We start from the raw sequence: 21,464 nt of genomic DNA, 5'->3' as shown, positions 1-21,464 counted from the left end.
CAGTTGATTACCGAATGGCATGCGCACTCACCAGTTTCATCCGCGGGAGTGTGGTCCCCTCGCCTTGTGGATACACAAATATTTGACCACGCTCGTCGGACGAGTAGCCGATCGACGCCATACTATTGGACGTTCATTACTGAACATGTACATTATTTAGACATCAAGCATCATACGGCATGGAATCACATGTATTCAGGCCCCAGTTGAGTTGCTGGTTTCCTCAGGAAGCACTCTACCTCCAATCTCAGGTGAGCCGACCACTCACATTGCGTGCTCGCGTAAATTGAAGCTGAGATCTGACCAGGAAAGCTGTGCTGTTCAGTTTGATACCAGTGGTCACAATCGCCAATGGTATTCCTCGTAACGAGCGGGCGGACCTCTGTATGGTGACCTCCGAGTCGAATGGATTCCAGCCGCAACCGAAGTGAGACTGCAGCCCAATAGGATAGCTCGCGAATTCGCTTCCCAAACAGCCTTATTGATTGATCGAGCATTTTGGCGTGGTGCGTACACTCCTCGATCAACATCAACGAGCGCTTATACGTTGTAGTGAGTTGATGACGCGTCGGTGGCTGCGTATGCGGTAACAGTAAGTAGTGGGCTGGCGGGCCTGACACCTCCTGTTCGATACGGGTACAGCGACGCCTTGGGCTTGGCGTTCAGGATGTCAAGCACGTTGTCGGCGCCATATTCGGAAAAGCTCAGATGCGCTCCCGAATATTCGTCTTAGCCCGACACAGCCAAAGTTCGCCTCATCACAGCGAGCACACTGGTGACCGGACCCGTGCTCGTTTGCATGCATCCCGGCTGTGGACCCTGCGCCACGACAACAATTCCACGGTCTCCATGCTGTGAAGGATCTCCCGAGTAAATGACCTGATGGCGAGGCGACAAGTGGACAGTCACGTTGGGATTGCAGTATGCAATGTTTACAATGCTCACCTCTGTGTCAAACGCTGTCTTCGAGGTTTGACCAAGCTCAACGCGAGAAAGTCTACACGTGCTGCTTATACGTGCAAAACATCTGCAATGGCGAAAGTTACGACATGGAGAAGACAGGATTGTAGCCTCAACGCCTCTGGTAGCTGCAGCTGCCTTATCTTGTCTGACAGTTTTTAGCCGCCCTGGCAAGCCACATCGCGGAGCAGGATGATGGCTTGGACCTAACCGCGCGGTGCCCCTCCGCTCAGATCGAGACATATATAAACCACCTGTGCGTGCTGCAACACTCTAGGCCCGCTCCCTCGCGTTCAGCCTGCCTTTCTTTACGAGCACAGGTGCTGGTCGGTACGTAGCCTTTCGGGGTATGTGCATTCTGCACGTCGAACTCACTCTTGGATGTTGTAGCCATATCTAATACGACTTACCCGTCCCTTTCATCCTATACCTCACGACATCCCACGACGATTCTTCACGACCGGCTTATCGTTTTACGACCCTCACCATGCGTTTCACCATTCTCCCTGTCACCCTTGTTATGGCATATGCCTTCGCCGTGCCAATCTACCGGTACGTCGACGGCATTTTAGCCATTACCGCGTCGCTCACTAGAGTGTTGCATAGCGCCGAGCTCCACCCCAGAGGCCAGAAGGGGGAGATTTTTGAGAAGGTCGAAGGTGCAGCCCTCAAGGCCATCTCGCTGGGTGCCAAGTTGTATCCCCTGACGAAGCAAGAGCTACAAAAGCATCGCCACCACGCTCCCCGTCCCCGAGATGCCCTCACCGCGCCAATCGACCGGTACGTTGACGGCATTCTGGCCATCACCGCGTCGCTGACTAGGGTGTTGCATAGCGCCGAGCTCCATGCCAGAGGCAGGGGTGAGGTTTTTGTTAAGGTCGAAGGTGCGGCGCTCAAGGCCGTCTCGCTGGGTGCCAAGTTGTATCCCCTGACGAAGCTCGAGATACAAAAATATCGCAATCACACCGCCCGAGAGGATCGCCTCGCCTCGCCAATCGACCGGTACGTCGACGAAACTCTAGCCATCACCGCGTCGCTGACTAGAGTGTTGCATAGCGCCGAGCTCCACCCCAGAGGCAAGAAGGGTGAGGCTTTCAAGAAAGTCGAAGGTGCATCGCTCAAGGCCATCTCGCTGGGTGCCACTTTGTATCCCCTGACGAAGCACGAGATACAAAAGCATCACAATCACACTGCCCGAGAGGACCTCGTTCCTCGAGGCAAGCTCGCTGTGTTGAAACTGCTTCCCAAGCTCAAGAAAGCGAAATCGTCTGCTGCCAAGCCCAAGAAGGCGTCTCTCCCTAAGCCAAAGAAGCAGCGGACGCCGGGCAAGGGCAAGCTCACGAAGCAGAAACCGGCTGCCAAGAAAGAGGGGAAGTGGGGCAAGATCGGTAACATCACGGACAAGGTCGCCAACCAGTTCCTGGACCTCTCTAGCACCGCGGCGGACGTTTGGAGGGCAACGACGCAGAGAAGAGAGCTCGTTGAAGAAGTCATCCGCCGTGCGGAGGAGCTTTCAGCGCGCGAGAGGGAGTCTCTGGCCGCTAGGACGGACTTTAGCTGGAACGATATCAAGGAGGCTGTGGAGGACAAGGTCGATAACATCAACTGGAAGAAGGTCGGTCATGAGGTCGCAGGAGGTGCTGTGATTGTCGCTCCTTTTATCCTCCGCGATGACGAGCTAGACGAGTGGGAGTAGGAGTAGGAGTAGGAGAGCGAGGCGGTCTCCGATGTCATGGGGGTCGAGTCGACAGGATGGGAGCTCAAACAACTACCTTGTACCATTACGGTCGCTGTACAGAGACTGTTGTTGTAGTATAGTCATGATCATCGTACGGAACGATGTAACTTAGCAGGCCACACAACACACGCTTACGTGCCTGATTCATTCTCGTACTCTCAACCTCGCCAGAGCTCGTTCTTGATGATCGCTCCATACGATTGTGACGGCAGCGAGTGTCACCGGAAGTACTGGCGCTTAAATGTCTTGGGTACGACGTAGTCTCCAGTAGGCAGACCACAGATACGGCCTCTTTGGAGGGGAGGAGGGCGGTCGTATATGACGCTACAGACTGCTACAGGTAAGCTGGGATCAGTACATTGTACCACCCACGTTAGCCGTACATGCCTAGGCTCTTCACCTTTGGGCAGGACTCCCAGAGTCCGTCGTCATGCCCCCGGCCCGGGCCCAGAACTAGTTATATGCTCCTAGCGTGGCACACTACGTACGTAGGGAGAGGTAGCGCACGCGACTTCAAGTTCGGGGAGGGCCAAAGCAGCTCAGAATGATGGCTTCCAGTGCCACGGGCCGCCCAACGAACGTCGACAAAAGCGTCTCGGAACAGCAATTTCGCTCGGCCAGGGGCATCATGATCCTTGGGCGCTTCCGTGTCGGAGGAGGAGGATGGCCCGCAGAGACTGTAACCGCAACTCGATAATCCCCTCCCGGGCCGACTCGCTCTACCTTCCGCTATGGGCTCAGGGATGAACGTGGTACTCTGGCGCCAAGCCGGTAGAGACAGATGCGATCCCAAAGGCTCGTGGTGTTGCATCAGGACACAGCCATACCAAGTCCGCCGCATCACGGTGAGCCATTAAGCTATAGCGAGGCCCATGCCTGTCGATCCATGCGCCCTGCCAGGGGCTCACTGTCCTCACGCGGCAACATGACGGCTACATGCTGAACCTGCATTCTGATGAGAGCTGCGAGTCAGCCGCATCACGCTGCACGCAGTTCATCCGTGGTGAGAATGCATTCCGTCAACGTTCTTGTAAACTTGAGTCAGTCGTTCTGCAGACTGAGCCCCTGGGATGAAAACTTCCTTGACAGCTCTGCGCATTTCGTCTGCCAAACTGAAGAAGCGTATAATATGCAAAACATAGACAGGCAGGGCTGTCGAGACGGCGATCACATATAACAGAGATCATCTCTTACCTGTCTCTTACTGGCAGTAAGTAGCCGTCGTGCGGGTTGTTCACATCTTACGAGCCGCGCGACGCAACTACAGAACAATCAAACGCCCAGCAAACGCCCCCACGCAGGTCGAGCAGCATTGATCATGTGCGATAGCACCGCACTGTCGTCCGTTGGTCTTGTGTAGAAGGACACGGGATGTTCATCGAATGCTCACGATGAAATCGGAGCGCGCTGGAGATACACATAAAGACACTCGATCTGAGTCTCGCTTCTCTAGCTCCCCTTTCAACCTCGGGCCTCCGTTCGTAATCAAGCAGAGGCGCTGGTCGGTGAGTGGTAGTACCTATGGACAACACGCTGAATGCTGAACGCTTGTCGCAAAGCCTTGCTCGCTGCATTATACCCATTCTTGTCATACCGGCCTTACGACTCGGACCCCGCACGACGCTCTAAGCACTCACGACTCACGACTCAGCTCGCACCATGCGCTTCACCGTCGCTTCGCCCTTCGTTTTCTCTCTGCTGTCTGTCGGCCCTGCCTTTGCCGCGCCTATCGCATAGTATGTCAGATTTGTACGCGTCGTGTTGTTCCATTGCTAACACACCTTCACCACAGCGCCAACGTCGGGCACAACTCTCAGAAGATCGGCAACACGGCGTTGAATGCGATCTCACTCGGGACCAAAGCGTACCCACTCAGACCCTTCATTCGCGAGGACCAGGGTGCGCTCCTCCTCAACCGGCGCGAGCTGAATGGGCACACGGTCGGCGACGACACGTACACGGCCGCCAATAAGGCTACTGGCGTTGCAAGCACTGCGGTGGACGTCGCAAAGGACTCCGTACGTCGTGCTGTAGAGCATGAGCTGCGCGAGAATCCCAGCCTCTCGGGAAGCGACATCAACTGGAAGAAGGTCGGCCATGTCAACTGGAAGAAGGCCGGCCACGTCAACTGGAAGAAGAAGGTCGGCCAGGTCAAATGGAAGAAGGTCGGCCGCGTCGCGGGCAAGGTTGCAGGGTACGCGTTGCCTCTCGCGCCGCTCTTACTAGTACGTGAACTGGAGTTGGATGAGCTGGACTAGGTATTCGTAGCGTCTTAGGACATTGACTTGGCTGTGGCTCGAGGGCGTGGGAGCTCAAACGAGCGTTGGCAGGCTACTTCTCTCCATTCAAAGTCTGTACAGTCATTTTAGGGACTTTGGGTGTAGTCAGGTCACGACAGAGTTACATTGTACTTGCGCGCCTGATGACCACCGTGACTGGTCCACAAGCCTGCGCTACTTCGTAGCTCAACATGAGACGTCCATTGTGCGCTATGAGGCAGCGCCTGTGTCATTTCATGAGCCAGGCTGCCCTCGTCACGGTATATGGAGCAGTGTCTGCCCCTGCGTGCTCACAGTGCATGCGCGTAGGTGCCAGCGGGAGACTTTGAACTTTATGACAGAACACATAAGCAACGTCTGAGGTGCCTGGAATTACCGCAGCCGGGCTGGCCATACTATCTCTCAGACTGGTCAATGTATGGCCGGGACGTCTCTACGCTGGCACGCCTAGGAGTGTGGTTTTCAAAACCTCTAGAGCGTAGCACGCGAGTTAGTAGGAACCCTGATTTCCCATGAGATGTCGCCCTAAATCATGATAAAGCCTCGAGGGAGCATGATGTCACAGTACTGCGGCTACTGTAGCGGTCAATACAACCCGGTTGTCACATGTCACAGGCCCGCCGCCCGCCGCTCCAAACCCATCGGGTCACAAGTCACAGCCGTTCCCACCGCCGGCGCCAATGCTGTCGTAGGGCGCTTCCACCGCGGGCAAACCAGGTTTTTCGGGCTCCGAAAATGCTAATAACATTGGTCCTCCATGGGAACCTTTTCGGAGAACTTGACTGACTCCGAAAATGCTCCTACATTTCTCATGTTCGTAGCATGTTCGCCGAAAACACGCATGTTCGGCCTCCGAACATGCTGAAATCGGCTGAAACGCATCATGTTCGCAGCATGTTCTGACAATATTCGGAGTCCGTAAAGGTTCCCAGGCGGGACCGATGTTCGTAGGGGTTTTCGGAGTTCGAACAACCTGGTTTGCCCGCGGTGTTCAGTGCTGAGGGCGGCGCCTGCGGCGGGCACAACTACGGATCCGCCCTCCGGGCGGCGGTGGTCATCCGTCACACCCACCCCCGCCGCTGCGCCGGGTCGTAAACTTTTGTCACACGTCACACCCCCCGCCGGGTTGTGGTGACCGCTACAGTATTAGGCCTACTTACTAGGGCACTGGCAGTCATAGGCCGCCACTGGGGCCGACTCGCGCTCACTGGCGCAAGCAACGGGAAGGCTGAGCACGATATATAAGGGATCGATTGTGTGTTCAAACTGAAAAGTTAAAACCCTCTGCTGTCGATCAACAGAAGCATTCAGTGCGCTTCACCCAATTAGGATTCTACTGAGTGCCGACGATCGTTGAATATGAATCTCGACTGGTACTGAACCGATAGTATCATCTGGTTCTTCCCACTAGGAAACGAGACTGGCCTTCTAATAGTATAGCTACTGGACTCACAGAACCCGACTGCACGTAACATCACTCGCGGTGTCCATGCAAATTGTTTTGTACGGCATGCTGTGAGTGACATCTGACTGTATGCCGGAACTTGTACATGTACATAGAGTTTTCTTTCCTGAGAAGGGCACGGGTAGCGTCAGATCAAGCTGAGGTGTGCCTCCGAGTCCCTGCTAAGTGTACGCCACTGAGGCGCACCTCACGAGTCCTCGCATCAAGTACTGAATGCAACCGTCATTTTTGTTGAGCCATTACAAGACCATGGGCATGCGCCGGGTCACCAATAACCTGCATGGCTTACGTACACCAGACTAGAACCGACTCAGAACTACAACGGCCAACATACAGCTGACAAAACACATCGCATCCTGCCTACTAATACCAGCCGCCATTCGACGAATTCCGGAACGCGGATGTGTTCTGAGCCATCTTCTGGATAAGCAACGCAACGATATCCAAGCCCGGCGGTCCAAGTGAACTGCTAATCTCGGCGAGCCACCGAGGCATCGTGCTGAGCACAGCGGGCGTGAGTCCCTTCTGTATGAGCATGTTCACTTCGGCCTCCTGAAGTTCCGTGTACCTACGTGGAATTATGTCACCAAATGTATCAACCCATGCAAGCTGAGATGGATCACCTGATTGTCAATGAAGAGCCCAGCTCGGAAAGAATGTTATCAGGAGTGATTTTCGTCATGATATCGTCCAACGCGAGCTTCTTCAGCTCAGCAATGCCAAACTAAAAAGATACATCAATATACATCAAGACAATGGCCGTCAGAGCAGTGCAGAGGCTCCGCACCGTATGAGCAAGGCGATACATTGACTTCGGTGAGCACGGCGGTGGCCCATACGGTCCAGCGGATTTCATAGAATACTGCATGTGGACGGAAGGCGGCTGTGATCTCAACGGCAGGAATGCAATCTTCCCAATGAGACACCAAATAACGAAGGATTGGAAGCTACACGACATGGCAGTGAGCCCGCTTCCGCGTTTGATACGGGCTGAACTCACGTTTTGAAGGCGACGGTCTCGAGGGGTATAGGTTTTCTGACAGGGCCTACTGCGGTTACAAGCGACGACGGTGTTGATTCCGGAAGGGTATGCGGCGGCGTCGATGAATCCTGTGATGTCCCCTTCAGAAAGATCTGCTCAATATCTCAACCCAAATGTTACAGACCTCTGTTAAGACAGGAGTAGCAATCCCTGTTGAGGTTTTGGAGTTCTCGGCTTCTTCCCTCGGCCCCCTGGCGAGGCGCGATGGGCCGTCCGTGGCAGTCTGGCTCGACTCAGGCACCCGTTGACTGTCTAAGTATTCATGAGGTGTGCCTCTACCGTCTGCATCGACCTCGTCGTTATCATCATCAAGGTCACTATCGGACATGTAGTCATAGTCATCGGTAGACATATGCCCATCCTGGATGTCCCATTGGAAGACTGCGGATATAGAACGTCAAATAATCAGCAATGAGTATCAATAGAGTCATGTCGAGACATACGCGTCACGAAGTAATCTGATACGCTCCTCAGAATCGCTTCATTCGCAAATATTAGATGAGGCCTATCCACAACCCCCGATGCCGTCCTGCGAGTGTATGCGTAGAATACTTTATTCGTGAAATCGCCCCCGGTAACGGCGGATTGCAACGACGATGACACAACTTCCTCCCTCGTCGCAGTGCGGGGTATAGGCACAGGTGTAGCCATGGGCTGCGTGGTCATGCCCTTTTTTCCTTTCTTCTTCACACCTCGACGCAGATCGTCCATTGGGAGATGAGTTAAAAGCAGAGAAGCCGTGTGAGGGGAATGTGCGCCGCTTTCAGATGCGATGCCGCAGCAAATCAGCCTTTATGACTTACGACGGGAGCGCCCAGAGTTGTCCGCGAGAAAAAATGACGTGGACCTGGACGCACATTTCACGGTGACATACACTTCGTTTCCCAATCGCCAGCCTGCACGATACCATGGTCCAGAGTCAAGATAAGGGGTTCACCACAGCCTTGTGGCTTCAGCATGTACAGTCAGTCTTCTGAATGCCTCGAGGCCGCGGAAGTCACTTCTTGAACCTAACATCGTCGGAGGATCAACATTCCTGGATGAAGCATCACTCACGTTCGCTGTTGTTATTATGACTGCTCTGAGGTGAAATGTTCCGCATAAGCAGCATGACTGATACACTCTATCTTGACGCACAAGTCGCTCTCATGCATAGTGGTTAGCGTAGGAGCTTTGCATAGTGGCCGTGTCTTTGATCATGCATGAAAGCATGAGAAACGCGGGATGTATCCATCTTGATGGTTCCGGAGAACATGTCCGTTGGGAATCAATGTCTGAGCTCCGTGGATGGGACATAGGCGGTAGCACGGCAAGATGGTCGACATGCAGAGATAAGGTTCATCGTAAATCGAGGGTAACGACGTGTTGAGGCACACTTACGTTTATACACCACCCTGGAAGGAGCACGAATGGTTCCGAACAGGTGCTTCCATCGAAAACACGCGGCAGGGGTCGTTGTCCAAACCGCGAATCGTTTCCTGACACGCTGAGGGCAGAAGACATACCCCGTCAAGGACGAGCAGGAAGGACGCACTTTGCTAGCGCGAACCATTCGATGTGTCAGTTCAATCCCACAGCTCATTGCGGGATGAGCAATCAGACCGGCGACCTGACGATAGAAGCGTAATGTAGATGGAGCGGGCTGCTTCAAGCTCTAGCTAGCAGATGCACCGAGGACAAGCAACATAATCGCTGTCTACCTACTTCCACGACCCGTAAGCATGCAGCTCAGCTACCACAAGACCATACACTCACCATAACAACAAGCAGCACGAACATCAGAGCGCATCAAGGCTTCTTCATCGCATTAGCCAACACCGTCCTCGCTAGCTGCACGTACTCGTTCGCCTCGGGCGAGTCTTTGCCCTCCGCTTCCGCAATTTTCTCCCAATGCGTGAGGTCGCCCTCGACGAGGGTCCATGCCTCTTCCTCCGAGTGTTCGTTCACCCACCGGACGTACTCCGCCTCTGCCCACCCGTGAAGCGTGTGGGGCAGCGCAATCGGTGACCTGACAAGGATATGATGCAGTACGAGCAAGGGCGGCAGCCCCATCGTGTGGCCAGGTGACGCCAGCTGGGCGTTGTCGAGGAAGAGCAGTTGACTGGAGTCGCGCTGATCAACAAGGCGCTATTTTTAATCATGGAGGAGCAGACTTACCGCATCGCTCGCAGAGCGCGATAGTCATCGCCCACGCTCTCCCAGTCAGTACCGCGCTTCCCCTGTTGCGTCTTGTCCGACATGAATGCACTAAGCCCGAACTCGAGCTCGGTCATATCGCTCGTGAGCTGCAGCTTGCCGCTCTCGCCGAGCGGTTTCGCGATCGACGCGTGCAGCACGAACGTCTTGATCACGTACTTCACAATCCCGATGATCCTGATCCACAGTCACACAGTCAGGCGGACATAGTGGTAGAAAATGATGCACAATGCTGACCATTCGCGGATCCGCTCCGGCACGTTGTACTGGACGAGCACCTCTGTTCGGATGAAGGACATCTTTTCCACGAGATCCTTCATGTATGGGCTCGGTCCTCCGCCCATCGCAGACATGGGATCGACAGCATCGCTGAAGTCCATCCTGTGCAGTCTCGCTATGATTGCTCCTAGTTCTCGACGAACAGCTCCGAGCAGGGGATCGACTATCCGCTCTACCGCACGGTTGAGGCTCTACAATCGCAACATCAGCATGCCATTGAGCATCGTACATCGCGAAGCGCACATACCGCAATGCTATTCCGGATGTACGTGAGAACACCTTCAGGATACTCCACCTGCAGCTTCTCCAACCGCGACCAGCACGCATGCAAACATGTCGCGAGCTGCCCGTTCAGGACCTGCGAGGGCGTCGCGGAGGGCCCTATCAACGTCGTTGCCGACCGCTCCCTGATGACCTACGACGCACAATCAGCGCCAATATCCCTACAACAATGCGTGCGATACGCGATGCGATCGTACCATGCCATCTCCGCGCGACGTGAGCATCTCGAGCGCGGACGCGACGTGTTGCGCGACGGAACGCACGAGCAACGGGTCGAACTTGGCCGAGTCGAGCTCGTTCGCGGCCACACGCGCGATGTTAATGCCCTCCGACAAGCCAGGGGGCGATCGTGGCCCGCCCGCGAAGGCCTGGCCGACCGCCTCGTTCAGGCGGTTGGACGACCGCGAGAGGTAGAGTGACTCGAAGTTGGAGAGGGCGCGGAGCACGATGACCGTCTCCGGACTGGTATCCACATCGTCAGAGGGTCGACGTCAAGGGGGTGGAGCGGAACAGACCTTTGGTGCGTCTGGGTGTATATCGTGTCCGTCTGCACGGCGATCTTGGCGAAGAAGGAGTGGAACAGGCGAAGAAGCCTTGGATACCCGGAGCTCAAGGTTTGTTGGAGGAAGGAGGACCCTGAGGGACACATTAGGCATCTCATTGTATAGCTGTCATACAAACTGCTTGTGGGCGCACCTTTTGCGGCATCCTTCGCCTGCTTCTCGAGGGATCTTCCGATGGCGTTCCAGAAGAACGTACTCGGTTTGCTTTCGAGGGTCTAGCGCGGGGATTGAGCGTAGTTCGAAAGCAGGCGCGACCACTCGGGAGGGTGTACCGACCTTCATGGCTTCATCGAGGAAGATAACTTGGGTCATCGGGTCCTTTTTGAGTTTGAGGACATTCTCTAGCGCATATACCTGTCGCCGATTAGTCAAGCCAGTCCGCGGATACATGATAATCAGTACCTTAACGCAACACGACGCCATCTCTTCCACAAGACCCTCCAAGCTAGTCCATAACGCGGCAGAATATTGAGGAGCGGTGACGTTGGTGGGCTCAGTCCGCACTCGCGACTTGTACATTAACCCGTGCGACGCAGACTGTGGTTCTGAAGATAGATCAATGTTGTTACGAACCTGACAGTGCATCACGGATCATACCCTTGGCTAGAACCTCCTTAGAGATACGGGACATGTCAAAGGCAAACTTGATTCGCCCTTCTACCGTCTCCGATAGGTCGGACACTAGTTGTTGTACGAGTAGGGGAAGGACGCGGAGGTTGTGCGCTGTTTGTAGGGACGATGCGATGAGAGAGTGGTTCTGACATTTCCGGATGAGTCGCCGATGCGGTGGAGATACAATGCCAGCGAAATGCTTACCAGTTCTGCTAGACCGGTCATGATCATATTCTCCATGTCAGCGGTAATCCGTGTCCGAGCAGACTCGATGTATGGCAAGTGTGCAGCGACGGTCTTGATGGAGCTCAGAGGCACCTTGTGCTCTTCCGAGGCAGTTTGCCCCTCGCTGTTTTCCGGCGGGGCATTGTCCAGAAGCGAATCTATGGCGAAGGAATGATGGGTCAGCAATCAGTACGTTCCCTTCGCCGCACCCACTCACTCAACTCAGCCACCGTCAAGGCGGCCTTCGAGATGACTCGCTCCTTTTCGTCTTCCAACTCCGCTAGCGCATGTGCAGGATCGGACGAGCTGCCTTCAGCAGGGCGAGGAGAGCCGTTTACTTCCTGCTTGACTTTGGGTGTTTCAGCTTCGAGGCCTTCGCCCTTGTTCATCTCAGCGAGCTGGAGTTCCAGGCGGCGCGTGAGGATGACGAAGCGCGACATGCGGCGGAGGATGTCGTTGGCTTGTTGTATACGCTCCAGCTTTGTGACATTGACTTGCAGCGATTGGTACGGCACGCGGACCTTGGTGCGCAGTCTGGTGCCGGTGAGGAAGGTAGTTTGAACATAGACCTCGCGGCGACTCACTTCTCGAACGACGTGTCCAGCTCGTCCAGCCCATTTCTGACAGATGTGAGAGACCCCTCTAGCTCCGTAACGCCAGCTGCCTGCACCAGCAGATCTTCATGGTGGGTGGTGACCTGCAGAGTAAAGCTGAGTTCATGCATGTCTTTTACCTTGCAAGCGCAGACGTACAACATTCTTGAGTTGCTTGTCAACATCATCAATGCTGAAGTTCAGCTTCTGGATCGCGACTGAGATGTCTTCGTTCGCAGGCTCAAACGTCGCGGCTTTGGCAGATTTCGATTTGCCAGTCTGAGGTGGGTAGGGCTCTCCTGCAAGTATTGCATTCGCATATTCATTGGGCTCGAATTCAGGCTGGGCGAAGACAGCATAATCTACATGCTGGTAAGTTATGAGATGCGTCCGCGCGCCGACGGCCGGATAGACGGACCAGACATCCCCGCTCTCACTTCAATCGACGCGATTCATATGTTGCTTGGTATTATAGAGTTGCTAAAGTTCCGGGATATGAGTCAGAGGAGATGTTGCCGTTGGGCAGTACAAGAGTCTCGAAGTGCGTATACGATCTCTGCGACGACTCACGAGCGCGCGTGCGGGGTCGATGCGCGTTACGAAACGAACCAGATTCGCACGCCTGTTGAAAGCCGCTCCGGTTCACTTCGGCTCCGATCGCCGTTGTGGCTGCGACTGCGACGACTGACTTCTGCCAGTGTCTGCGTGATCCTGCTAGCACCCTCTCCTGCTGTCCATCACTAATCTGCAGCGTAATGTCAGATTGCGTTCAATGGATTGCGTATTTTCTCGGGAGTGTGGATGCCGCGGGGAAGACGAACCACATAACCTGCATCTTGGCGAGCGGGGCCTGACAACGGCTTGGAGTGGGTCACCTGCGACTATTCATTTCGGACCTCGAGAGGTGTTTGTACAGCATCAGCCTACGTCAGCTGAAAGCCTTATAGGCGAAACGGACATGTGCGGAGGAGACTGTCAGCAGAAATGGAGATTCCGAGGGCGGCAGGACGGCCGAGGGTGACTCGGAAGTTGCGAGACATGGCGGCGTGGCGCCCGCGCCCGACGCATATTAGCTTCGTAGAAGGGCGGGGACTCTACTTCTACGCCTAGCCTCAAATATCCACCTTCGCGCGCTTCTGACCCACCGCCTGCTTCACCGCAGCCACAATCGCACTTGCCTTTCACCCCCGTCGACTCTAGCGGGTTTCCATCCTTTGTTCCAACTCGATCTTACCCTTTCCAAGGAATCTGAACATGGCCTACGCGTACTATCAGTCGAGTGTCCCGCGATGGGGGACACAAGATGTAGGACCATTTGTGTGCTATCTGCCCGTCGTCTACGTGCTCACTGCTCTCCCAGTTCCAATTCACGCGCCCTCCGTTGCCTAGATGGCAGCCGCAACCGCACTGTAAGTGGCGCATGTTGCTGACATCAAGCATGCTCGCGCTGATGCACCATCCAAGGGAGCGGCATGGACTACTATCGCGCTCATGCAGCGTACGACGATCCGTAAGTCATGTCGATCGTAAATCGAGAATTTGATCGCTGATCTGGTCTGAACTGGTACCGTAGCGGGCTCTTCCAGTCTGTCATGGGACGTCTGGCTGTCGCGATCGGCTCTGGATTTCATGAGGCGAGGCACTGGCATCGCCGCGTGTATAGTGGACAGGTACGTCGAATCTCACTACCAATCGTTGATGAAAGGATGGGCCCCTGCGTCTTCTGCTTATGTGTTCTGTCGGGGAGGGGCCTATCAGTACGGAACCCAAGTGAAGTGAAAATATGTCTAATTGTTCATTACAGGTTAACCTTGGTACAGTGCTCCCGACCGAACTGGGAAGTGCCGCCGCATACGAAGCCTACCGCTATTGGAAATACCACCACCCTCTGTATGAACTGCTTGACGGAGACCGCGAGCGCGAGAGGGACGCCATGATGGGTATGGCCGTCGCAGAAGGTACGTAAACTCGCAAGGCAGGCCACGCCTGGTCACCCGCTGATCCCATTCACGGCAGCGACGCACCTCTGGCAATACACCGGTCGCCCGTTCGACAACCTTGGGCTCCGCGAATCGTGCGAGACTGCTGCTGCGACCGCCTCGCAGATCGCCGACAAGGTGGGTGCATTTCCATCTTCTCTGCAGCTCCATCGGGCTCACATGCGCTGTTGGGCTCGATAGGTGCTCGGGTACGGTGGCGATTACAGCGACTACGAGTCCCGATCGAGCTACGGCCAGCAGGACTATCACCGCTCGCGTTATGACGACGGCCACGCGCACAGGCAACCGCGCACGCTCCGCCGCTGGTCCTCCGCCAACTCGATGAACGGCGCGTACCTCTCCGGTGGCACGCCCGCGCCGTACGGCTCGGCGAGCCCGTACAATGTTGCGTCCGGCGTGGTCCCCCAGGTCGCCCAGGCCATGACGCCCGTCCCGGGGTACGCCCAGTCCGCTGGCGGCTTCGCGGTCCTCCCTGGCACGACTGCAGGCTACATGCCTGCCGCCCCGCCGACGTACGGTGTGCAGCCTGCGCAGTACGGCGCGTACCAGGCGGGGTATCCCGTGGTCCCTGGCGCGATGGCTGGTGCAGTGGCCCCGAATGCGTATGGCGCCGCGTACGCCCCGGGCGGGGCCACGCCGGGCTATGGTGCCGCAGGCTATGGCGGCTATCCCGGTCAGATCCCTGCTGGCTCGACGATCGTCCTCCGCCGACCGAGTAAACACCATCACCACCACCACCAACGTGCGCGCAGTGTGAGCTTTAACAGCCGCCGCTGACTTACTTCGTCATCGATTCCATCGTGCACGAAGATTCAGTCATGTTCTCATTCCGAAGTTGTAATATGTGTATTGCTGTACGATACCACGGTCCGGTAGGATCGGAAGGTCTGTTGTTGTCAATGTCTGTTGTCTGTTCTGCTGGAATGCTGTATTGTATCCCCCTGGTCGCAGGCTCTCTTGTGTACGAGTACGAGTATAGTATTAATAATGATGACCTACCCGACAGCCAGCCTGCTTTGAATGTCGTAAAGCTACGCGGGAAGTTCCAGTTCCACACGTACCGACAAGCATCGAAGCTCATCCCAGCGTACTAACGGCGCTGATACTATTCACTCGGCAAAGCTGTGAATACTCACGACATGTCAGTCGCGACCACATAGGCCTCGAGGTATGCAGACTGTGATGAGAAGACAATGTCGGGAGAAGCTCTCCTACAATTCATGTCCAAAATTGGCTCATGGGTTCATCTTCGACATGTTTCGTTGCCGGGGGGTCCACCGTGGAATGCCGGAGGGAGAACAGGGAAGAACACGGGCAGCATATTGAGTCGCTCGCTCTGGGCTGTAGTGTCATCTATATTGCGCTTGGACCAGCACGTCTACTGCATCTTCCGAGCCAGCTAAGAGCTAAGACTTAACCTTCCAGCCTGAGAGCCACGGTCGCCCCACCCCGGTCTCTTGCTCACCTGATCCCGATCCCCTCCGAGATCTTGCGGTCGGAACTTCAGGCAACTTCCCCGCGACTTCGTTGATCTGAGATGCGTGGCCCAGCCCACCCGCTGTGCACAACCGATCAAGCAATTATGTACACCAGGACATATTTATATAAATCAGCATCTCGGCGGGTCGACCGTAGATTCCGCCTACGTACCTCAAGCCTGCAGCACATCAGAGCACATCCCGCGCCCATCTCCGCTTACGCCGCGAAGTGTGTGTGGTAGTACCAATGCGAAGCGGAATGGTCGGCTTCATGTTTTTTTTTTTTTTTTTTGGAGGGCTCTTAGTGGGGAGCGGCAACTGACTATTGGTCAGCCCCGAGCCCCAGCCAGCCAGCGGGTTCCCCCGCGTTGTTTGCTTTCCAGGGTAAAATGCAATTACGCACGACCATACTAGGTCAGTGTGGGACTCAATTATCCAGGTAACCGTTCGTGTTTACTTGGATTAATACCCACTAAAACCCTATTAATCACTGTCCAATCATCCGGTAGTGCTTGTTCGTCTCTCAAGGTTCCACACCATGTGTTCAGTACTACCTTCTTCTGTAACGCTAGTCGGCCGAAGCGTCTGTGTGACATAGCTGCATCAAGATGCAGGCGCCTGTTCATCATGGCTTCCCACCTCGCTGCTATCGTTTTCGGAGAGTGGTTCCAGGAGGGGTCGTCTGCGTGGCCAATGGTTCGTTCGCATCTGAGGCACCATATCAGGTAAGCTACCTCAGATATCATGATGCGCCACATCCGTTCAACGAAGGGTCTTTTCTTGTCGTTTGTCGATGTCCAATGTCTCAGTCCTAGGCTCAGAATATCTTCAAGCTTGGGCTTTGTCCATACTGCTTGCTTTCGTCTCCATAGTTGTCCAGTGAGTTTCCAGGCTTCTCTCTGTCCGGGCGCCCGGCATTCCGATAGTATGTGTTGCATGGAGTCTTCAACTCCGCAGGTAGTGCAGGTGGCTCTGTCTTCATAGTTCGGGATTCGAGCCCAGAAGTGGCCGCATCTATATGCATTGTGCAAACACTTCCAGAGGAAGTCAGATACTGGGCGGCGTATGTCACTTCGTCGAATGCTTCTCCAAAGGTCAGACATTTGATATGCCGATTTCTGGAGTTTGTTGATGTGTTCGAGCGTTGTCAGCGTTATTCGTTCCGTTGCTGTGCGGGTTGCTGTTGCTCTATTCCGTCTGATCAAGCGGTATGCTGTCCTTTGCGATAGTTTCGATAGTCTCGCTCCCGATAGGTTGAAGTCAGGGTTCGCTTGGGCTTGAACAGTTATCGCTCCGTGCTCGATGGCTAACTTCATTGTTAGGCTGCGTCCAAGCACTATCGATTTCCATTCATCACTGGAGTCTGCTTTCCTGAATGATGTAGTGGCACATCGTTGTCGGAGGATATTGACTAGAGTGCGAAGGGGGCGGCGGTTCCTAAACCCTAGCCAGTCTAGGTCCTCGGACGCTCCTAGGTCTTTGCATAGTACATCACGTAGTAGGTCTGTTTCACAGATAAAGTGTATCGGTGAATCTTTGGGGGCTAATTGTACTATGTAGATCGCCGCAGAGATTTCGCCGCTTGTGGATGGGTCAAGGCTACCTTCGAATGGTTTCAGAAGCTCAGCCGCCACTCGGTCGCGTTGGAGTATCGCAATGCCACTGCCCGCTTGTACAGTGATGCTTGGTGAATCCGGTATTTCAGCAGTTAATATGTATGCAGTGATTGTTTCGTTCACAACTTGGATACCCCTTTTGTGTCTTATTGCAGGGGGGCTGTTGATATCGCCGACGTCCATGAATACCCGGAAGGTTTCTGATATGCCTCCGCGTTCTGTGAGGGATGGGTCGAAGGTCACGTCACCCTTCTCATCTAGGGCTTTCTGGTTATCGTCTCTTCGCTTTGTCGTCAACGTCAGCCCGTCGTTTGCGGGGTTAGTGCCTGGCATCCATTTGGGGTCTAGTGAGTGTAGGAGGCGACCTGCCGCTTCGCAGCAGGATAGAGGGTGTTTACATCCTTTCTTGTAGGCGTCGGAGCATTTGGGACAGCTGCATTGGGAGCTGTCATCGCTGAGTCCGGTGATGAGGTGCGTATGTTTCGCCATATTGACGATGTCGGCTACTGATTTAATTATATGTATGTTTCGGAGACATTTGCTGAGGCTGGTATTGTCCAACCGCCGTAGGCGTTTGGACGCACTGATATGATACCATATGGGGAGTGTTGATTTAAGTTCGTCGCTCAGTTTTATCGCATTTAGTGACGTATTATGAGATTTAGCGACCTTCATCATTCGCTTGATGTATGGTGGTAGGAGGGACGACGAGTGTAGTGCTGGATTCCAATTTTGGAGGAAAGTGTTTATCTTTGCTGACGGCTGGATAGCTCCTGCGGCACGGTTTACATGTATACCGATGATGATGTCCGTTACGAAGGCCCAAGCAGGGCGAGTTGAAGATAGGTCAAGGTATCGTCTTAACCAGTTAAGTTCAATCGCTTCGTTCCTCATCTTAATATCTAATATGTCTAGTCCTCCCTCTACCATCGGGAGGTGTAGGGTTGCAAGGTTTACTAGAGGTGCTTTGTCTTTCCCCCAGACGAAGGATCGGATCATTTTGGTCAGTCTGTTTTCAATCGAGGTCGGCATTCCTTGGACTGTTGAGAGGTACTGAGTGATACCTCCAGGACCCATTTGGATGATGTGGCGCTTTCCCTTCAGTGTGGGATTACATTGGCCCCATCTACTGAGAAACTGTTCGACTTTCTCAATGGTAGGGGTCCATATGGCGGCTTCGCATGTTTTATTTCCAATCCATGCGCCCAGTATTCGGATGGCTTCTCCGTCTTTTGCAATATTAACGAAGTCTGGTATACAGGTTTCATTGGACGATGGGTCGATACGGCGTGTCTGCGCTACAAGGGCTCTGTATTCAGGTGGGCCGATTGGCATTATTTCCGTCTTGCCCTTATTGAAACGAGCTCCCGACGCAGTGCACCATTCTTCGAGGATGGTCCAGAGGGAGGACCATTTGTCGCCTTTCGACAGGAACGACGACGTGTCGTCCGCGAAGAGTGAGGTGATGAGACGTTCTGCTACACCAGGGACTCGGAATCCTTTGAGTGATGAGCGGCGGAGAGCACATGCGAGTGGCTCTATGGCCAGGTCGAAGAGTAAGCATGAGAGGGGGTCGCCCTGTCGAACCCCTCTTCGTACTAGAAAGGGTGAGCTCAGCTCTCCATTGATCATTATTCGCGTCGTGGCGTGTTTGTAGAGTTGCTGTACTTTACTAATGAATTTTTCTGAGAAGCCCATGGTGCGTAGTATTGTCCAGAGATAGTCGTGTTTGATCTTATCGTACGCTTTTTCTTGGTCCAGTGCTATAATGACTCCTTCCTCTTCAGTAGCTTCCGCGTAATCGACCATAGTTCTACACAGTTGTGTCTGGTCGGTTATTTGCCGACCGGGGATGAATCCTGCTTGGTCAGGGTGGATAATCTTAGTTGCGAGGAGTCCTAGTCTCATTGCTAGGACTTTGGTATACAGCTTATAGTCTGAGTTGAGTATCGTTATTGGTCGATAGTTACTAATATCTCGTTTGTCCTTTTTCTTATAGATAGGACACATCCATCCGTCTGCAAAGCCGCTTGTGGGGTCAATACCGAATGTGTCAATATCGATGAAGACGTATGTCAGCAGCGCTATGCTGCTGAAGTATTTAGTGTCGCTATCCGGGTCGTCTCCTCCTTGTAGGGCGGACCAGAACTCATATGGGAGACCATCAAGGCCACTAGCTTTCCCTCGTTGTGATCTTTTCAGAGCTTCACGCAGTTCTTTCTTACTTATATTGGCTTCTAGTAGGTCTGCGTCCGCTTCATCAAGTTTGTTAGTGATGCTGTTATTGGCCGTCTTTATCGCTTCTTGACGGAGAGGTTCCGTTATGTCTGAGGCGTCTTGGTTCTGAAGGTCATCGTGATAGTCTCGCGCTAGTTTCGCCATCTCATCCGATCGGTGAACATAGTCATCGGTGTTTGGCGTTTTCAGTGAGTAGATCATATCTCTTGGTTTACGCTCTTTGTTAATGTTCGACCAATATTTGCTTAACGTTTCAGCATTTAATGCATACCGTGCTGACGTTGTTTCTCTGGTGGACTGGTAGCGTTTCTTTTCAAGTTCAACGATTCTGTCTAATAGGACTTCTGATTCTGTTTGTAGGGACGCGTTGGATTCATACTCGGCGTTGGCCTGGACCTTCTTAACCGCTTCTGTGAGTGTTTTGATTGCGTATTCCAATTTCGGGGCTCTGGTCTTCATAGTGGTTCGCGCCAGAGCGATGACTTCGGACTTAAAGTGTTTGAAGATACTTTGTGGGTTGTTCGTTTCGGAGCGTGTTCCTTGTGCGGCCATGCTCTTAATATCCTTCGTAGCCGTTGTTCCCATTGTTCTGACTTTGTTTATGAAGGTCTTATCTTGGAGGATATGGATCGGCAGAGTCCATCTTCCTTTGCCAATGTATGGGGCGTCTGCCGTGCTAAGCATGGCAAGTATCAGTCTGTGGTCCGTTGGGACTCCGGTCGACTTTATCTCCCAGACCTGTGACGTCTGTAGTAGACCTTCAGTGACATAGATTCTGTCGAGTCTGGAGCGGGTTGTAGAGGCTCTTTGTGGGTAGGAGTAGTCTCTCTGTTCAGGGTTCGTTGTTCGCCATCCGTCCTTGATCTTGAGGCGGAGTAGGAGATCTTGTAGGGCTTCTACAGCGGTTTGTGGGTCCTCTTTGGCCGGAAGACGGTCGATGGGTTCCTCAGTTAGGTTAAAGTCTCCTAGTACTATATCTGGTAGCTTGTGTCCATTTGTGCTGAAGTACTTAAGGAGAGTCTTCCAGAATTCAGTGTTTTCTGTGGCATTGTTTGGCGCGTATATGTTGAGAATCGTGAGCGTCTTGTCTCTGTGCCATCGTGTTCTTATCACCATTGCTCTCCCGGGTACGATGTTCTGTTGCACGTAATCGGATACATCGACCAGTTCGCGATTGAGAATAATCGCAACACCGCCAGAGTTGGAGGTATCGTTGGATCCTGCTATGATCCTCAGTCGGCGTCCATATAAGTTATGGATCCCTTGTATGAAGTCGTCTGAAAGGTGTGCTTCTTGTATGGCTAGTATGCCGATCTTTTCGGTTCTCATTAGCATGTTAAGTGCGTTCCACTTATTTCGAGTGTCTCCGGCTAGGCTACCGCGTCCATTGACATTGAGTGAGCCTATTCTTAGTGCAGCTTTTGTTCTGCGCCCTTTCCTCGATCTACTTAGATTGGGGTGTGTACGTTGGTTGTTCACACTTGCAGGTGTATCTGCACGTTGTTGTCCTACTTCGCTCGTAGCTCGACCCGGTATCCTGCCTGCCGATCCTACCGACGGGTCATTGGGATTCAATTGGGCAGGAGGCGATTTCATCTCTATCCGTCGGGAGGGAGTTAGTCCGTTTGCCATATTCGCGTCCGTTGTGTTATGTGTGTTGTTGTGATTGTGCGCCGCTGCGATCATACCCGCCGCTACAGCGATCCACGGCGGGTGGAGGCTACTCCTGAGCCCCTCAGGTGACATGCTAATTCCCTCGTATCGAGGAAAGTTGCTTAAGCCTCTCGGCGGGACAAGTCTCACAGTGCCCCTGGGTGTTGGGAAAGGTTTGTTCGTACTGAGTAGAGCTAGTGATATAAGGCTTTCCTGTCCCGCATATTGCGGTCAGTAGATGTGGG

General features: G+C 53.8%; 7 protein-coding genes across 7 annotated transcripts; 3 read left to right on the top strand and 4 right to left on the bottom strand.

The window, feature by feature from the left end:
* The first annotated feature begins 1,159 nt into the window (after positions 1-1,159).
* C8Q71DRAFT_269973 (uncharacterized protein) lies at positions 1,160-2,880 on the top strand. Its single transcript, XM_047917423.1, has 5 exons — positions 1,160-1,290; positions 1,351-1,512; positions 1,567-1,740; positions 1,795-1,962; positions 2,017-2,880. Exons 2-5 carry the CDS (start codon positions 1,448-1,450, stop codon positions 2,654-2,656), a joined length of 1,047 nt encoding a protein of 348 aa, XP_047775307.1. The 5' UTR covers positions 1,160-1,290; positions 1,351-1,447; the 3' UTR covers positions 2,657-2,880.
* Positions 2,881-3,948: 1,068 nt separating this feature from the next.
* Positions 3,949-5,081, top strand: C8Q71DRAFT_269975 (uncharacterized protein). The gene is made up of 3 exons (XM_047917424.1): positions 3,949-4,203; positions 4,258-4,434; positions 4,491-5,081. Exons 2-3 carry the CDS (start codon positions 4,358-4,360, stop codon positions 4,954-4,956), a joined length of 543 nt encoding a protein of 180 aa, XP_047775306.1. The 5' UTR covers positions 3,949-4,203; positions 4,258-4,357; the 3' UTR covers positions 4,957-5,081.
* Positions 5,082-6,666: 1,585 nt separating this feature from the next.
* C8Q71DRAFT_269925 (uncharacterized protein) lies at positions 6,667-8,409 on the bottom strand. Its single transcript, XM_047917422.1, has 6 exons — positions 7,928-8,409; positions 7,609-7,865; positions 7,443-7,552; positions 7,230-7,389; positions 7,066-7,166; positions 6,667-7,010 (listed from the first exon to the last, which is right to left on the bottom strand). The coding sequence occupies exons 1-6, from the start codon at positions 8,193-8,195 to the stop codon at positions 6,806-6,808; spliced, it is 1,101 nt and encodes a 366-aa protein (XP_047775305.1). The 5' UTR covers positions 8,196-8,409; the 3' UTR covers positions 6,667-6,805.
* A 694-nt stretch (positions 8,410-9,103) lies between these two features.
* On the bottom strand, positions 9,104-12,907 carry C8Q71DRAFT_269878 (Golgi transport complex subunit 5-domain-containing protein). The gene is made up of 16 exons (XM_047917421.1): positions 12,653-12,907; positions 12,397-12,596; positions 12,226-12,338; positions 11,859-12,175; positions 11,621-11,799; positions 11,402-11,561; positions 11,207-11,349; positions 11,081-11,158; positions 10,938-11,019; positions 10,757-10,877; positions 10,439-10,703; positions 10,207-10,374; positions 9,918-10,150; positions 9,642-9,857; positions 9,240-9,585; positions 9,104-9,187 (listed from the first exon to the last, which is right to left on the bottom strand). Exons 1-15 carry the CDS (start codon positions 12,657-12,659, stop codon positions 9,273-9,275), a joined length of 2,595 nt encoding a protein of 864 aa, XP_047775304.1. The 5' UTR covers positions 12,660-12,907; the 3' UTR covers positions 9,104-9,187; positions 9,240-9,272.
* A 581-nt stretch (positions 12,908-13,488) lies between these two features.
* Positions 13,489-15,011, top strand: C8Q71DRAFT_861178 (uncharacterized protein; the record flags this gene model as incomplete). The annotated part of the gene is made up of 7 exons (XM_047927870.1): positions 13,489-13,539; positions 13,595-13,643; positions 13,699-13,744; positions 13,808-13,904; positions 14,039-14,192; positions 14,251-14,351; positions 14,415-15,011. The coding sequence occupies 7 exons, from the start codon at positions 13,489-13,491 to the stop codon at positions 15,009-15,011; spliced, it is 1,095 nt and encodes a 364-aa protein (XP_047775303.1).
* A 985-nt stretch (positions 15,012-15,996) lies between these two features.
* C8Q71DRAFT_880229 (uncharacterized protein) lies at positions 15,997-17,262 on the bottom strand (the record flags this gene model as incomplete). The annotated part of the gene is made up of 1 exon (XM_047928470.1): positions 15,997-17,262. A coding segment is annotated over one exon (1,119 nt), but the record flags the coding sequence as incomplete, so codon positions are not given.
* Positions 17,263-17,511: 249 nt separating this feature from the next.
* Positions 17,512-18,006, bottom strand: C8Q71DRAFT_679175 (uncharacterized protein; the record flags this gene model as incomplete). Its single annotated transcript, XM_047919736.1, has 1 exon — positions 17,512-18,006. A coding segment is annotated over one exon (495 nt), but the record flags the coding sequence as incomplete, so codon positions are not given.
* Positions 18,007-21,464: the final 3,458 nt, after the last annotated feature.

This window comes from Rhodofomes roseus (assembly GCF_022264815.1).
Source record: "Rhodofomes roseus strain CIRM-BRFM 1785 chromosome Unknown C8Q71scaffold_22, whole genome shotgun sequence".
NCBI classification, from domain to species: Eukaryota; Fungi; Basidiomycota; class Agaricomycetes; order Polyporales; family Fomitopsidaceae; genus Rhodofomes; species Rhodofomes roseus.
The sequence above is the reverse complement of the archived record's forward strand: the minus strand, read 5'-3'. Positions and strand labels throughout refer to the sequence as shown.